This window comes from Archocentrus centrarchus, chromosome 18 (genome assembly GCF_007364275.1).
Source record: "Archocentrus centrarchus isolate MPI-CPG fArcCen1 chromosome 18, fArcCen1, whole genome shotgun sequence".
Lineage (NCBI taxonomy): Eukaryota > Metazoa > Chordata > Actinopteri > Cichliformes > Cichlidae > Archocentrus > Archocentrus centrarchus.
Genome location: NC_044363.1, coordinates 18,373,910 through 18,390,912, shown reverse-complemented (window position 1 = coordinate 18,390,912; position 17,003 = coordinate 18,373,910). Strand labels below are relative to the sequence as shown.

Sequence of the window (17,003 nt, the reverse complement as noted above, 5' to 3'; positions counted from 1 at the left end):
CAACATTCCCTCCAGGCCAAATGTCGAGGCAAATATGATACTGATTTTCATATCATGGGACATCATGGTTAACTTTTTAAGTGTGCCATCCAGGTGTGTGGCAGAAGTACTGTTAGTTATCACATTTTTCATTGGTCACATAAAGGCAGAATAGTTATACCAGTAAACCTGACTTGTATTATGTTTATTTTACATTTTGCCTGATTTTTTTACAGTCTTATTTTGCTTCCTGTCCACACACTGAGCTGTTTTGTTTGTGTGTGTGTGTGTGTGTGTGGCTCACACATTTTCAGCCCACCTTTGCTCCAGCCCATCATCTGCTGCTTCAGCAGGGCTCCAACTCCACAGGTCCATCTCCACCGATTAAACGACCTAACCTCACTTGTTTGCTCACTGCAGTCATCCTGGCAGTCAATGTATCCTCAGGCTAAGCCAAACAAGCTGATCAGCCAGGCACCTCTGTACACAGTACCCCCCACTAAGAGGCTAATGGCCGGGATGTATAATCCTTCTCAAAACAACCACAGAGATGCTAATTGTATCTAGCTATAAATACGGGCCGACTCCCTGTCCTCTTTCTTCATTTGCCTATGCTCTTCTAAACCTGGAACAGCCGCAGCCCTTCACACTGGCTTCCTCGAAACAATTTACAGAGTTACCAGGAAAAACTCAGTTGCATAAGACAGGCTCCAGATAATTGCTGCAAGTGTTAATAAACCTGTTGCTGGGAGAGAGCACGGAGCTTTACGCACGGATACAGCATTTCATGCGTCTTTTGACCATTTTTTTTACTTCTTCGCTGAACTGCTGCGAAGCAACAAGTTGAGATGTTCCCTCTGCCGATGTTCACACCGGACCAGGTGGCTCGGGTGTGCGAGAACCTGGAGGAGACCGGGGATATTGAGCGCCTCGGTCGGTTCCTCTGGTCCTTGCCCGCCGCTGTCCCTGGCTCCGCCGGGGAAGCGCTCAACCGACACGAGTCCATAATGCGAGCGAGAGCACTGGTCGCATTTCACGGGGGGAACTTTGAGGCTCTTTACCAAATCCTCCAGAGCCACCGTTTTACGCGCGAGTCTCACGCCAAACTGCAAGACCTGTGGCTGGACGCGCACTACCGAGAGGCGGAGAGGCTCCGAGGGAGACCTCTGGGCCCAGTGGAGAAGTACCGAATCCGCAAGAAGTTTCCACTGCCCCGCACCATCTGGGACGGCGAGCAGAAGACGCACTGCTTTAAGGTAAGCGCCCGGGTGGAGAGCTGTTTTGTAGTTATAATTTAACTCTCTCTTGGTGAGAGGCCATTAGGCACCGACCTCTGAAAAATACCATCACAGACTGTTATACCATCACAGACAAACTACACATTAACTCCAAAATCAGGCCCCATAGTTGCCCTTTTGCAAAGGTGCTTTTTAACCTGACTGCTGTGTAAAGCAGCTGGTCTCTGAGCCTTTAAGATGATAATGGTCAGAGCCGCGGTTATCCTCCTGCCTTCTGCCCGTCGAGTCGACCAAACTACTTTATGCAGTGTCCTGCTGCAGCATCAGGGATGTCTGACTTTCTTGCTTTAAAACAACGTTGAATGAAGTTTAGAGATAAACTGTTTTTGAGCAAAGACGCCAGAACTAATGCAAGTGTCTCATATATGTATGATGCAGCTATACGTGCATTGAAGTAACCATGCATAAGAAAAGCACCTCTGCGGCTCAAAACAGCTGTTGTCTGTGTTAAAAGTGTGAAGAGGAGAGTTTCTCCTCTTCTTCTTTAATACAGCCACGTTTAATAGAACTGTTCCATGTTGCAGACTGCTGCTTTGCACAGAAAGACTTTTTCTGTTTTCTCTTTTACAAAACATTTTTTCTTGTTATAAATTAACAATCCTATACCCAGATGTGCAGAGCAACTTGACTAAAAAACAAACAAACAAACAAACAAACAAACAAACAAACAAAACAAAACAACAAGATAAAACACAGAAACATTTTTTGTGCCATGAGATTTGTTGCAGTTATTCTGGAGGTAATCTGACAGTATTTTGGCACTTGAAATGCAGGATCCACTCATAAATCTGTAAAAGGACACAAAGAACTGTTTAAAAGATTCCAAATAATATATAATAGCGGAAGTAAACATGCGCTTTGCCTCTCGGATGTGCGTGTCTGAATGTGTGAGGTCCCCCTTGTGGCCGGGTAGTGAAGTATAGTTCACAGTTAATCTTTAATTCCAACACTCAGGAGGGAGGCTGGCTTCTCCAGCAGCTTATTAAACTACTTAGCATGATCCAATTTAGTGGATATACATCGTTATGTGTGCTTCTAATGTAGATCGTGTTTATCTATTTATAAATCCAGACTAATGCGATTATACCGGGTATCATATAGGAGTGATTATTGTGGTTTAATAGGATGATATTCAAATAATGCTAAACACTTTATTGCTGCCACTTTTTGTTGATCTGACATGTGACACAATAATCTATATCATTTTAACTTCCTCTAGGAAAGAACTCGCAGTTTGCTACGAGAGTGGTATCTCCAAGATCCGTATCCCAACCCGTCCAGGAAACGCCACCTGGCCCAGGCCACGGGACTCACACCTACGCAAGTCGGTAACTGGTTCAAGAACCGCCGGCAAAGAGACAGAGCAGCTTCAGCAAAGAACAGGTATCTCAGAAATGACACCTTTTTAATAAGTTATGACTGAGAAGTAGTAAAAATTTCTATTTACTCAAGTGAAAGAAATGAGTTTGATTCTGTCTACCACGGCGCAACTAAGCAATGAGGCTGTAACAGTCTGAAGAGCAGCTCTGCCACGTACACTCTTAAATACACTTCTTACTCTTCTCTCTTGTCTCTCCCTCTATCCAGGCTGCAGCAGGATCCTTCCCTCCTGCCTTCTGAAACCTCTCCTGATGGCTCCCTCCAGGAACGCCACCATCACCCCCACCTGCTGCCCGCCTCCCCTCGCCACCTGGGCAGCCCCGAGGCCAGCGACTGCAGCACAGAGCCCGAGCGCAGGGGAACGGGAGCCTCCACCCCAGAGATCTCCGTCAGCAGCGACAGCGAGTTTGAGTCTTGAGATGATGGACTCCTTTCACAGATGGACAGACTCTTAAAAGTATCTGTGTTCAGACCCAGACATACTTATAAAGACACTTTCAATGTGGCTGTGGACACATCAGGAGTGTTCTCAGTGGGAGGAGGGCAAGGATGAGGCCACTTGTTGTGGATGTGAGTGGACAAAGTAAAGATATGCACTTAAAAAAAGCACCATGGCACATGACCCTGACTGTTATGTATTAGTTTTTTGTGACTCAGTGGTGAAAAAAGTTAAACATCTATTTGAGATAAAAAAAAAAAAAACAACAACAAAAAAACAGTTGAGTTTTAAACTCTCAGGTAAAGTATTTGTAGAAATCATGTCTGTGGTCTTTAGAAGATGTGACTATTAATATTTTAAAGTTAAATACTATTTTGGTAGAGATCATTTTCTCAGTTTTGAATGGAAGCTACATACATTTGTCTGGGAATTGTGAAGACAAAATGAACAAGGCCTTGTGTAGGCTGTTACCGTATGTGACTATGTTACCATGCACATTGTTTAATTTGATTATCTTCAGATTAGGGCCATACACAAACAGTGGAAATGCCCTTGAATTGGTAGCATAGTACTCATTGTTATCATTTTAGCAGTGAGGAAAAATTACACTCCAAAAATGTCCACTTACCAACTGTGGTGCATTTACTGATGATAAAGTTGAAACAAATAAATTCAAATTAAAAACAGCGAGCATAACTGTCCAAAATCTGTCTTGCAGTGCTGGAATGTGCATGTTATCATAGGGACGTACCAAATTCAACACATTTCACTGCCTTAAAAAGGAACTAAGGGCATCACTGTTTTGCAATGCAATAACAAGCAACACATTCAGAGAGACTTAACTGTAGCTCATGAGCCACGCACACGTGCTGCTTAAAACACAAACCATTTTGTTGGGGGCTGTTTCAACTGTTCGCTTCTCTTGTGGTTACTGCTGGTCTGCTGAAAATGCTCCTGAGCTGCTCTGATGATGATGATGATGATGAATCCCTGCAGGAGCTGACGCAGAGGTGAAAGAGAGAGTAAAACACGCTCATCGGTCTTAACTCAATGTGCCTATTACATCTGAGAACAGTGAGACCTAATCAGACATGAGACTGTCCTCATGACGACACACTCAAAAGGCTTACTGTTTGCTGTCTTTCTTACAACCATCATTTCTCATAACGTATTTCTGTGTTTCAATGATAAATGTGCATTTTGTAATGTTTTGTGTAAATAAATGAACCTATTTTTATCCAAAGTGACACCGTCTCTTTCAGTCAGTATGAATGCAGCGTCTTTAAATCACCTTCGCTATGAAAGGAGCAAAGGTTTTTTACATGAATCCTCAAACATACTTGAGCCTTACAATGAAGCAGTCTGCTGTCAGTTAGCCTATCAACAATATTAGGTGTACAACACGTAGATTTTTTTTAAACGTGGGCTATTTATGATTATTTGGTACTTCAACGTTGAATTTTCATTACAATAACACCAGGACTCTTAGCAGTCAAAAAAACAAAAACAAAAAACAGTACACCCCATGATTCAATGTAGAAGCACCTTTTAGCTGCAATAACTGGAAGTAATAATTTTCTGTGACTTTATCAGTCTCTCACATCACTGTGGAGGAATTTTGGCCCACTCCTCTTTATAATGCTGCAGTTAATTGCAGTTTATAATGCTGACAGTTTCAGCTGTCAAGACAGACGGCCTCACATTTGACTCTAGAATACTTTGGTATGCAGATGAGTTCATGGTCGACTCAATCACTGCAAGGTGCTCAGGTCCTGACAGCTGGTATGAGGTGTTTGTGCTGATATGCTGTGTTTGGTTTTCTCCAAACATGGTGCTGTGCATTATGAGCAAACATCTCCACTTTGGTCTCATCTGTGGTTTGTTCAGATGCAGCTTTGCAAACCGAAGCTGTTCTTTTTTTTAGAGAGAAGAAGCTTTCTCCTGGCAACCCTTCCAGCCATAATTGTTTAGTCATTTTCTAATTGTACTGTCATGAATATTAACATTTAACATGCTAAATGAGATCTGTATAGTCTAAGATGTAGCTCTCGGATTTTTTTAAATAACTTATTATTGTATGGTGTCACCTTGGAGTGAATTTGCTGGGAAGATTGTGGCATTGTGTAAAGACACACCTGAATCCTCCAGACCAGCAAACTGCCAAAGCTTCAATAAAACTGCTTTTACAGAGGTGCTCACACTTGTAGATGATCAGTTATTGAAGTGCATTTGATTATGAGCAAATGCAAATTCATTTAATATTGTGACCTTTTCAGTCCCCACATTGACCTATAATTCAGTGCACTGAAAACACATTTGGCTCTTTACCTTCTATCTTTCTGTGAAGGTTGAGATAAAGTGCTGTGGTTTCATCATGGCTAACATTTTAGTACCTTTGCTGCCACATTTAGCTAACGATTTTGCACTAATGATTAGCACAGACAATAAGTTAGCATACTTTTCTGAAGATAAATAAATATCCTTAACTTTTACAACAACTTTGGAAAACACCAAAGGTTGTTTGAAGAGACTTACCAGACTTACATAAAAAAAAAAAAAAAAGACTTGTAACTCAGTGGATGAGGTTGGTGCTGCTGAAAGTGGATGTTTTTCTTGTCCTAAGCCCAAAAGAAGTTGATAGTATATAACCAGATAAGATAACCACACACACTTTATAGGGAGCAGAAAGGAGCAAGTTATTACAAAACAACAACTAAGAAAAGGAAAATATTAGAACATGTCTCTTCCGGCACATAATTTGTATTTTGGAAGGCAGAAGAAGGTGAAATGCAACAAGATATATTTAAGATAAAATTAGATGAGATATACTTTGAGAGATGAAATGAGATGAGATATAAGTTGTGGAATTGCTGAAATTTGGGAAAGTAAAAATGATTTTCTATTATGAATTATGCAGCTCTGTGCTTTCAGTTTAAAACAATTTATGTCAGCATGGACAGAGAACATTGCTGGCATCTTTCAAAATAATGACTTCCCTGCAGTTTTCACCCTGACCTAAAAAAAAAAAAAAAAAAAAATGTCTTCATGTTTCACCCACCTCAAAGTAGTGAACATGTGCAGAGAAGTCTCCCCAAATGTGACTAAAGAGACATTTAAATGTAAGTGAAATGCAAAATGTGCCATTTGGGAAAATGTCACCATTACACGTATGTGTAAATCCCTCCTTTATAAAAATACTCCCTGATTATCTCATAAAAACAAAGCATAGAATAGTTCTTCCTCCTTCCTTACCACAAAAAAAAAAAAAAGGGCGTTGTCACACTCAGTACTCCCACCCACACTTAAAGAAGCAGCAAGCCTTCTTCATACCTGTCACTTTTTAGTCACTGCTGCACTTACGTGCAATTATCTCAGGCTGTTTGTGTGTTAGTGGGGTTCCTGTGCAAACTGGTCAGAATATTTTGACCTGTTTGCAGTATTTGTTTAAGCATGGACAGCCAGGGGAGGAAAGTGGTGGTCTGTGACAATGGCACAGGGGTAAGTCAAGCAGTCCAGAATAATAATAATACTATATAGTTAGACAGCCCGTTAACAGTATTGGCTATTGTCTTTTATTTTTCTGTGCATTAGCTTTTAGTCGTAGCCTAAAATATATTACTAATCATGTAAACTGAATGTCACTTTAAGATATTTTGATGCAAACAAGTGTGTTACCTGTCTGACAGCCATTTGTCTTATTTGTTTTATTGTAAATCATCTGGATCATTTAGTTGCAAACATGTGAAGAAGTTCTGGGTGTGAGACAAAGTGCACACATTGTAGCCCTTTTTCACATCTGTCTGGACCTGTCACTGCTGCCTTTAGTATGTACACAACACCATAAATGGTTGTGGTGCTTTGAAGTGAGCCCACATTGGACAAAAAGCAGGAAGAGAGATTGATCAGAGGAGCTAAAAATCACAGAAGTGGCACTTTGATGTTGATTTCCGGGGAAGCTGTGCAGCGACAGAGTTTACCTGCTGCAACCAGAAACATTCTCATTTTTACCCCTGTTAGGAATGTATTGCATCCCTCCAGGCTAAGGAATGTGTGTCTGTGGCCATACAGACAAGTTGAGACAGCGTAGTAGGAGGTGTAGTTATGGCAAAAAGGGAAGCATGGCAAATTTGGTACCTTTCTGCTATTTAATGGCTGTGTAACAATACATTTATATAGTGTGCTTTCCAAATGAATGCAATAATGCGTGTAATGAAATTGCAGTTACACTGTAGGCTAAATAAGAAACAATTTGGTAAATGCATTGCATTAATACACTCTAGGTCAGGTTCCTGTAGGCAGATTAAGACCAACATCCGATTAAAATGAGCAAACCTGATTTATGAACAGAATTTACCTGCACAAAAGGCTTTTAGAGCAAGAGTACAATTAATAGGTTTAGCCCTAATGCAGGGCTATACAATCTGACTCTCAGTTGAGCTGACATGAAAATAAAGATCTTGGTATGTTTCATTTTCACATCCCCATGCAGTTTGTCAAGTGCGGCTTTGCCGGCTCCAACTTCCCTGAGCACATCTTCCCAGCACTGGTGGGCCGGCCAATCATACGATCGTCTACCAAAGTGGGCAACATTGAGATCAAGGTATGATTAATGTCAATAAAAGGTAGCCGGCACATGGGTCTTTCATTGACCCTCGTGGATAAAGTCAGAATAGAGAAACATGAAAACAGCATCAAGTGGATAATAAATGGGTGAAAATGGGGAAACTCCATCTGTGTAGCAGGATTCTAATAACAACAAACAACAGCCACAATCAGCCCAAACATTAAAACCACTGACAGGTGAATCATCCTGCTACAATTCAGGGCTCCATTGGGGACCCTGGGGTCCAAGCATTGCAGCTTTCCCAAACAGAACAATGGGTCTCGCACCACCACAAAAACTGCTATTGAGAACACAGTAAAAAGCCAAGACGTAGAGCACAACCACAATGGTCCAACCAAGAAACCCACAGGACACTAAAGGCTTCACTGACAGACACTGCGGGACGCTACTAGAGGTCTGGTCCAGACAAGTCAGAAGCTTTTTGGCAGCAGTATGATGACCTACACGTGGTTTTTAATGCTTGAAGCGGCACAGTGGCGCAGTAGTGAGCACTGCTACCTCACAGCAGGAAGGCCCTAGGTTTGAGTCCAGTCTGGGGCCTTTCCGTGTGCAGTTTGCATGTTCTCCACATGTCTGTGTGGGTTCTCTCCTACCACAGTCCAAAGAGGCTAGGGTTAGGCCGATTGTTGACTCTAAACTGATTGCAGGTGTGAATGTGAGCATGTATGGTTGACTTTCCTTATGTTTGTTAGCCCTGTGACAGACTGGTGACCTGTCTACGGTTTACCCTGCCTCTCACCCAATAATAACCGGGATAAGCTCCAGCAACCCTGAATTAGATAAGTGGAAGAAAATGGTTGGATGGATGGTTTTAATGCTGTAGCTGACTGGTGTGGTCATCTATAAGATTTAAACACACATCCTAAGATGTGACCTTCTGTACCTCTGCATCTCCTCCACCTCTTGTGTCTCAGCTTAAAGTGTCTTGGAAGTGCACACCAGTTAGCTTCCTAAGATGGAGACAGTTGAGTTCATACACTCATGTAACCTGAGATCATTCAAACCTTTTAACCTGATAATCCCTCTAGGATTGGAGTGGAAAAAGCATGGAAAGGTCAATAGTACAGAAGAATGAATAAATAAAGCTAGGCTGCAACAAACATTATTAAGCTTTTTATTAAATGTTCAGTTGAAACACCAGCTTTCCCAGGATAATTGCCTTTCATTTGTACAGTACACATGTACTTGTGTGTGGCTGTGAATGTTTTTGACAGAAAATTTTACACTAAATGCTTAAAAATCAGAAAGAAATTATGACAATCTTCAAACAAACCATCAAACTGATACTTTTTCTGTAATTATTTGACCTATATTTTGCTATCCAGACAAAGAAAAGCAAAAACAAAGCCACTAATATTTCCCATCCTAATCTCTTCAAATCTGTACACCAGGACTTAATGGTGGGAGATGAAGCCAGCGAGTGTCGGTCCATGCTGGAGATGTCCTACCCCATGGAGAACGGTATGGTGCGCAACTGGGAAGACATGCTCCACTTGTGGGACCACACCTTTGGCCCTGAATGCCTGGGCATCAACCCACCAGAATGCAAGGTACGAATGGGTGTAAGATAGCATACGAGCTTGCAAATTTGTTAATAACTGAAGGACTTCCTTTGGAAAAAATACAGATCGCTATACTGAGGCAATCTCTTGGCCCTATCATGCTATAAAAGGGAATTTTACTAGCATTGTTTGGGTCCAGGGAAAGATCTATCCAATTCAGTACAAAGTTGTTCTGACTGTTTACCCTGTGATCAAACATGTCTAGCCTGTTGGGGAGAGGTCACTTGCAGAACAACTATGTCCACATCTAAAGGGCACAGGGGGAGAGAATAACAGTGATATGAATTGTATGCTTGTGTAATCACCAGATCTCCACCCTATTTAACACATTTGGGAGAATTTGGACCAACCTGTTGGAGAGCACTCTACATCACCATTATCAAAAACACCAGAGGAGGGAAGAACAGCGCCCCCTCCCTCCAACAGGGTTTCTTGTACTTCTATAATCAATGCCAAAGCATAATAAAACCATTGTGGTAGCATACAGGAGCCCAACACCTAAGGCCCTTTATCAGATTTTCCTTGAATTTGTCACTTGTTTATCTTTATTCTGAGCTCTGCCTGTAGTAACATTAGAATGAAACCCAGTATTTCTGCCTTGAATGTTAAGCTCAGTAATCTTAAAATGTTCTATCCTGTAATATAAATGATATGAAAGGTGGTTTCTCACTGGATGAGCTGTTAGAAAACATGGATGGGTTAAATTTATTCAGTTGAAAGCTAAAAGCATCAACTTTTTCACATGAAACACATGCATTTACAACCATTTTCATATAAAAATGGTTGGTGCTACTGAAAGAAATGGCCTATAGTGATTGAACAAAATTAAAAAAAAAAATTACTGAGGTTGTGTTTGTTTCCATTCAAGATTCTTCTGACTGAACCGCCCATGAACCCAACCAAAAACCGTGAGAAAATCACCGAAGTCATGTTTGAGAAGTACCAGTTCCACGGCATCTATGTGGCAATTCAGGCTGTGCTCACTCTGTATGCTCAAGGTAAGAAGACTGGAATCTGTACAAACTCATTGTGTCTAAATGCTTTGTAGCCTGACCTGCTCTGTCTGCTATTAATGGTGCAATTCACTGGATATTTAGTGCATTTTGATTCCCATTCTTGGAACTGACTTTGTCTACAGGTTTGCTCACCGGTGTTGTCGTTGATTCGGGAGATGGCGTCACCCACATCTGTCCAGTGTACGAAGGCTTTTCTTTGCCCCACCTTACGCGCAGGCTGGATATTGCAGGACGTGAGGTCACACGCTACCTGATTAAGGTGAGCTGATTTGTGTTTGGGATATAGGGTCTGAATATTGTACAAGCTAAGGAAAGTATATGTACAGGTTCACAATAAACGTGTATCAGTTGAAGAAAATGCCTAAACACACATATGAAAAAAAAAAAATCTTTCCATCAGCTCCTGCTGCTTCGCGGCTACGCCTTCAACCACACAGCTGACTTTGAGACCGTGCGTATGTTGAAGGAGAAGCTCTGCTATGTGGCATACGACATTGAGCAAGAGCAGCGTCTGGCCACAGAGACCACTTACCTGGTGGAGTCATTCACGGTATGTGGACAAGCAACATCCCAGGAAGGTTTAATTTGATTTGCCGCCTAACGTAGAGAAAAATTATATATATATATATATATATATATATATATATATATATATATATATATAAAATTTTTCAGGGCTGTGAAAACAATGAGCACCCCGGGGGCTCCACAGGGCACTGCCCTGGCTCCGTTCCTTTTCACACTGTATACAACAGTGTGAAAACATACAATTCTGAGTCCTTCCGCATCCAGAAATATTTGGATGACACTGACGTGTATCAGGAATGGACAGGAATCTGAATATGGGGCTCTCATTAAAGCCTTCAGTGACTGGAGTCACAAAAACTATCTCATATTGGACACCTCTAAGATGAAGGAAATCATAGTAGATTTCCAACGATTAAGGCCCCCTCTCCAGGCTGTGACAGTTTGTAGGGTGGACATAGAGGTGGTAACAAAATATAAATGTTCTATCAGTCTGTAGCGGCAAGTGTGCTGTTCTATGCTGCAGTCTGCTGGGGTGGCAGGATCAAAAACAAGGATACAAGGAGACTGGACAAACTAATGATGAAAGCTGGCTCTGTAATTGGAGCCAGAATGGACACGCTGGCAGAGGTGGTGGGAAAATGCACAGTAAAGAGGGGAGAAGCCATCCTGAACAACTCTGATCACAACTTTATCTTCATGAAACAAGAAAACATCCAGAAAACATCCAGACTCCTCTCTCTGTAGTAAAACAGCACCCACAGCCATCAGGCTTTTCAATTCTCATACAAATAGCAGATGAGCTATATCAGACAAATGAATTTCTCTCTGGGATCAATAAAGTTATTCTTATTCTTATAATGTGTTATTCACTTCACTTGTCAGTGGTGAGTGTTATGCCTGATCAGTGTTTATTCTCACCAGTTTAATCATCTTTAAATCAGCTTATGTGGAGTGACATCCATAAGTTTAGGATAAGATTATAACATTGGCTCGCCAATTTGCTACAATCACAATCATCAAAAACGTTTAATCAAAACTGAACTGAGTCTTCTCCTTTTTGCAGCTGCCCGACGGCAGGCAGGTGAAGGTGGGTGGAGAACGATTTGGGGCTCCTGAAGCTCTTTTCCAGCCTCATCTCATCAACGTGGAGGGAGCCGGAGTGGCCGAGCTGCTCTTTAACACCATCCAGGCTGCAGACATTGACCTCAGGTCTGAGTCCCCCTCCCTTTGCCTTTGTCTCTTTAACGAAGCTGCACTACTATAAACACACCTTCATTATCATTAGGCATGTCTCCCATCTGCTTTCCCATGCAGAGCCGACTTCTATAAGCACATTGTTCTGTCAGGGGGGACCACCATGTACCCGGGCCTTCCATCCAGGCTAGAAAGAGAGATCAAGCAGCTCTACCTGGAAAGGGTGCTTAAAGGAGACACTAAGAAACTATCAGTAAGAACTTTCATATTATTAATGTCAGCACAGCTGAAACATAGCATAAATATAATTTCACTGATGATTAGTGTCATCTGTATCATATGCTCATGATATGTTAATATAATACATATCCAGTTATTTAATAAATGTCACAAAGCATTGACTTGCTCTTTTTTTTTTATTCACTGAACCTGAGGTCTACTTACATGCAGGCCTTGGAGCTTTTCTCTGTATTGTAGGATCTTCCTCAGCAGATGGAGTTTACCTCTTTGGCTTTGACATAAACTTCCCAAATTAAAAGTACAGTTTACTCTTGAGCTCCAAGACAAAAGTTTAGAAAAGGTTCAGTTTAAATTCCACATACGACTCACTTCTCCTGCAGCTTTCTGCTGTTACCAAACCATCAAACTCACGCCGTGCATTAGCTTGTGTCTCTGCATTAATAATTAAAGGATCAAAATGAGCACTACATTAGCCATTGAAGAATAAATATACTTCTTTTTAACACTGAATCTGTTCATGCAGCCAGTTTGGATTATTACTGCAAAAACCAGAAAGCACTTCCTTTTTTAAAAAAAAAGTCAAATCCAAGCCAATTGTAACATTTGCCACATTTATTAATTATGTATCTAGAAATGGAAAATATAGTTTATTAACGTAATTACTGTGGTTATTTTTCTCCTTTAGCACTTTTGTTCGATATAAGCTTAAGAGACAGAATTCATCCACTTAAATATGAGAAGTCTGCACTTTAATGACCTCTCCTGACTTTTCTGTTCACCCCTGCAGAACTTTAAGATTCGAATCGAGGACCCTCCCAGGCGTAAACACATGGTGTTCATGGGTGGAGCTGTGCTGGCCAACATCATGAAAGACAAGGACTCCTTCTGGCTGACTAGACAAGAATACCAGGAGAAAGGCCTGGGAGTGCTGCAGAAACTGGGATGTGGAATCAGATAAAGGAAAATCGAGTAAAATAGAATATATATATATCCATATATATATGGAGACTCTGAAAGTCTCCAAAATAGTTGACATTTTCCATATTTGTTGTATATATATATCAGAGGCGATTGCTCTAAGACTGCAAGGGAAGCTCAGCTTCCCCTAAAATGTCAAAAAATAAGTGATCAAATATATACTGTTGTGTGTACATGTCATTGACTAAATATGCGCTACAACGCGCTCAACTTTTGTTCAGAATCAGCTTCTTATCACTGGTAACGACGCGGCTTTCCTCTCACTCATTCCCGCAGCTTCACAGCGCTTTAAACAGTGTGGACGCTGAGCGTCTACAGAGTTCAAAAGCGAAGCAAAGAAAGCAGTGAAACGAGACGAGTCATTGGATAAATGCTGGGCTTTGTCCCGCCCTTCGGACGCTCAGCGTCTCTGGGGGTCTATGGGGCAGTGGGCTGGCCTCGGCCGGCCCGGACGCTCAGCTTCTGCATGATGATTGGATGATCTGTCTGAGGCTGAATCCCTTTTTGATTGACAGCGAAATGAGCGAATCAGCGATCTTTTGGTGTAAACATCCGTGGGAGCATTTGTTTTGAGTTGAACCGGAGACTTTCCTAATCCACTTAGCGGCATTTTCTTTGTTAAAAACGACTAGCGAAAAAAAAACAAAAAACGACTAGCGACAAATGGAGCTTCTATTTCTGGTGGGGTTTTTTTTTTGTAGCTGCTTGTGTTTGGAGACTGACTTCTGTCACTCTTTCTGACTTGTATCGCAGTTTCTGTCCAGCGAGTGCTGCTGTATAAATAAACTGACACATTTTATGGTGTAGGCCGAAATTGAGCTTCCCCTCCTTGAAAGACCAGCATCCGCCACTGATATATATATATATATAACAAATATGGAAAATGTCAATTATTTTTTGTACTTTTAAATCAAGACCTTACCTCTACAGAAAATCTCACCTCCATTCACTGACTTTTCTCCATCTTTGCTAGTGCTAAAACAGTCCCCAAATGATAATTAAAAAACAACTTTGTAAGCTTTTTGTAAAGGTAATTTTCAAAAATGAGGTTTTTCAGCTTATATAATTTCAAACATAATAGTTAATGGTTTTCTGAACTATTTCAAAACAGTTTTGATTGATGATTAATCTTAAAAAAAATCATAAACTCTGAAAGTCTCCATTGTAAAGTTTCAGGAATTCATTAGTTACACCCATAATGACTGGAAGTTTGAGGTCAGTACTGTGCAAATGTTTTGAGCCACGTCTAATTTCTTTATATTTTACTAGGAAAATAGGAAATAGGTGCAGTGACGTGGGCTCATTGTCATGCTTAAAAATGTTTTCCAGAAATAAAAACTTTGAAAGACCTTCAGAATGTCTCGAACTACTGCTTAAGACCATTAAAAATAAATATATTTAAAAAAATATAAGAAAGTTTGGCCCTTGGAAACAAAATATGAAGAAATTATGGGCTACTCAAGATTATCACATAATACTATATGCATTGAAACAGTAGTTTAAAACAGTTTTACACATTTTATCTTAATAAGTTTTAATTCATCCTTACAAGACTATTACAGAACAAAAACAAGAATATTTGAAACATTACAGCCAGAATTAAATGATTTTGTTAAAATCCATTACTAATTCATTTTGGGGGTGTATTTACCCCCACACTGTACCAACAAAAGTACCCTACACTGGAAAAAATATTTTAAATATTTTACCTAAATATTTATTTAGGTAACAATTCCGACACACAAATATTTTCAGTAAAGTTTACTTACTAGAAAGAATTTATTTAATCAAAAATATTCAGAGAATTTTACTCACAAAACCCACTGTGCACCCACAGTTTTCACTTAGTCTATTTTGGCATCTCATTATATTACTCCTCTTTTATTTACTTTGTGTATATGAGTAAGTGCTCAGGTCTTTGCAGTTGGTGGTGTTGGCTTTTGGATTCTTGTAGAGTTTTCACTGTTTTTATGCGCTTAAATTTTTTTATCAAGTTGAGTTTGATGTTTTCATTTCTTGATAATTCCAAATATAGTATTAATTTGAATTTTTGTTTCCTTTGTTTTCTGCACTTTAGGTTTTGGACTTTGGTTTTTTTTTCTAATCTGAATAAAGGTTTGTTTTTTCTGTCCTCTCAAACTGCCTTTGAGTCCTCACTGCATGTATCAGAAAAAGCATGTATCACTTCTATAGACATGAATGTTCAATGAAGTGACAAATATATAGGGCTTCTCTAGGCTTACTGACCATTTATAAGTAAACTGATGAATGAGCTGTGTACAAAAAACTGCAAAGAATTTGTGTGTGGACTCCCCCCCCCCTCCTAAATATCACTCCATTGTTTTTCATTGTAAATATTTCTTGTGTGTACTGGAAGCAATTAAAAAAACAAAAGACTTTTTACTCTTACAGCAGAGATGCACTAATTGTCCACTTCATTAGATACACTACTTCAGTTGCTCATTATTGCAAATATCTAATCAGCCAATCACACGGCAGCATTTTGGCATGTAGACACACATGAGATGAGCTGCGGAATGGGGAAGAGAGGTGACTGTTGTTGGTGTCAGACAGGCTGGTCTGAGTGTTTCAGAAACTGCTGATTTTGCAGGATTTTTCCACACAACCATCTCATGGGGTTTACAGAGAATGGACTTAGTAGTGAGCAGCAGTTCTCTAGGTGAAAATGCCTTGTTGACATCAGAGCTCAGGGGGAGAATGGCCAGACTGCTTTAAGCTGAAAGGAAGGCAACAGAAACTCAACCATACTTTAAAGCAAATGTATGCAGAAGAGCATCTCTGAATGCACAATACACTGAACCTCAAAGCAGATGGGCTACAGCCGCAGAAGACCACTCTGTCTCCTGTTAGCTAAAAACAGGAAAGTGAGCCTACAGTTTGCGCAAGCTCACCAAAACTGGATAAGAGAAGACTGGAAAAGCGCTGCCTGGTCTGGTGATTCTCGATTTCTGCTGCGACATTCAGACGGTAGGCTCAGAATTTGATGTAAACAACATGAAAACATGGATCCATCCTTTCTTGAGTCAACAGTTCAGGCAGCTGGTGGTGTAATGGTGTGTGTGTGTGGCGGGGGGGATATTTTCTTGGCACACTTTGGGCCCCTTAGTACCAATTGAGCATCATTTAAACACACACCTGAGTAATGTTGCTGACCATGTTCATTCCTTTATGACCACAGTGTACTGTGTTGTATAAGCGCTTTGAGTGCTCAGCTAGAGCAGAAAAGCTCTATATAAGAACTAGCCTATTTACCATCTTCTGACAGTTGCTTCCAGCAGGATAACACACCATGTCACAAAGTGCAGATTATCTCAAACTGGTTTCTTGAACACGACTGTGAGTTCACTGCACTCAAATGGCCTCCACAGTCACCAGATCTCAATCCAACAGAGCACCTTTGGGATGCGGTGGAACAGGAGATTTCCATTATGGATGCACAGCTGACAAATCTGCAGCAACTGTGTGATGCTGTGAGCAAAATCTCTGAGGGATGTTTGCAGCACCTCGTTGAATCTGTGCCGTGAAGAATTAAAGCAGCTCTGAAGGCAAAAGGGGGTCCATCAGGTACAACTAATAAAGACTTCTAAACAAAGTTGATCATGTGTAAATAATGGGTTGATTGGTGAATTATTAAACAAATTAATGAATAATCAACAATAAATCTGTTCACCAAAATCAGAACCCTCAAAGCTTGCATGAAATAAACGTGAAGGTGTGAAACAACAGTGTTAGTATCTGCTGCCA

The 17,003-nt window shown here is 40.6% G+C and overlaps 2 protein-coding genes across 6 annotated transcripts; both read left to right on the top strand.

The window, feature by feature from the left end:
- Positions 1-597: 597 nt before the first annotated feature.
- Positions 598-4,343, top strand: six7 (SIX homeobox 7). The gene is made up of 3 exons (XM_030753458.1): positions 598-1,235; positions 2,497-2,660; positions 2,865-4,343. The coding sequence occupies exons 1-3, from the start codon at positions 828-830 to the stop codon at positions 3,073-3,075; spliced, it is 783 nt and encodes a 260-aa protein (XP_030609318.1). The 5' UTR covers positions 598-827; the 3' UTR covers positions 3,076-4,343.
- A 2,072-nt stretch (positions 4,344-6,415) lies between these two features.
- Positions 6,416-15,566, top strand: LOC115796951 (actin-related protein 2). 5 transcript variants are annotated; one of them, XR_004021369.1, is made up of 10 exons: positions 6,416-6,594; positions 7,586-7,696; positions 9,112-9,270; positions 10,151-10,280; positions 10,421-10,557; positions 10,699-10,848; positions 11,890-12,035; positions 12,141-12,273; positions 13,048-13,316; positions 14,094-15,566. XR_004021369.1 is itself a non-coding variant. In XM_030753447.1 (10 exons), exons 1-9 carry the CDS (start codon positions 6,547-6,549, stop codon positions 13,216-13,218), a joined length of 1,185 nt encoding a protein of 394 aa, XP_030609307.1. In that variant the 5' UTR covers positions 6,416-6,546; the 3' UTR covers positions 13,219-13,224; positions 14,122-15,566. The 5 variants fall into 5 exon arrangements, 3 of the variants coding, with proteins under 3 accessions (XP_030609307.1, XP_030609305.1, XP_030609308.1); XM_030753447.1 differs by having other exon boundaries at positions 13,048-13,224; positions 14,122-15,566; XR_004021370.1 differs by lacking the exon at positions 12,141-12,273 and having other exon boundaries at positions 13,048-13,224; positions 14,122-15,566.
- Positions 15,567-17,003: the final 1,437 nt, after the last annotated feature.

Coding starts and splice junctions, on each gene's coding strand:
- six7 (XM_030753458.1), top strand. CDS start 828: ATGTTCCCTCTGCCGATGTTCACACCGGACCAGGTGGCTCGGGTGTGC. Junction 1,236..2,496: donor AGAAGACGCACTGCTTTAAG/GTAAGCGCCCGG, acceptor AACTTCCTCTAG/GAAAGAACTCGCAGTTTGCT. Junction 2,661..2,864: donor GCAGCTTCAGCAAAGAACAG/GTATCTCAGAAA, acceptor CCCTCTATCCAG/GCTGCAGCAGGATCCTTCCC.
- LOC115796951 (XM_030753447.1), top strand. CDS start 6,547: ATGGACAGCCAGGGGAGGAAAGTGGTGGTCTGTGACAATGGCACAGGG. Junction 10,558..10,698: donor TCACACGCTACCTGATTAAG/GTGAGCTGATTT, acceptor TCTTTCCATCAG/CTCCTGCTGCTTCGCGGCTA. Junction 12,274..13,047: donor GAGACACTAAGAAACTATCA/GTAAGAACTTTC, acceptor TCACCCCTGCAG/AACTTTAAGATTCGAATCGA.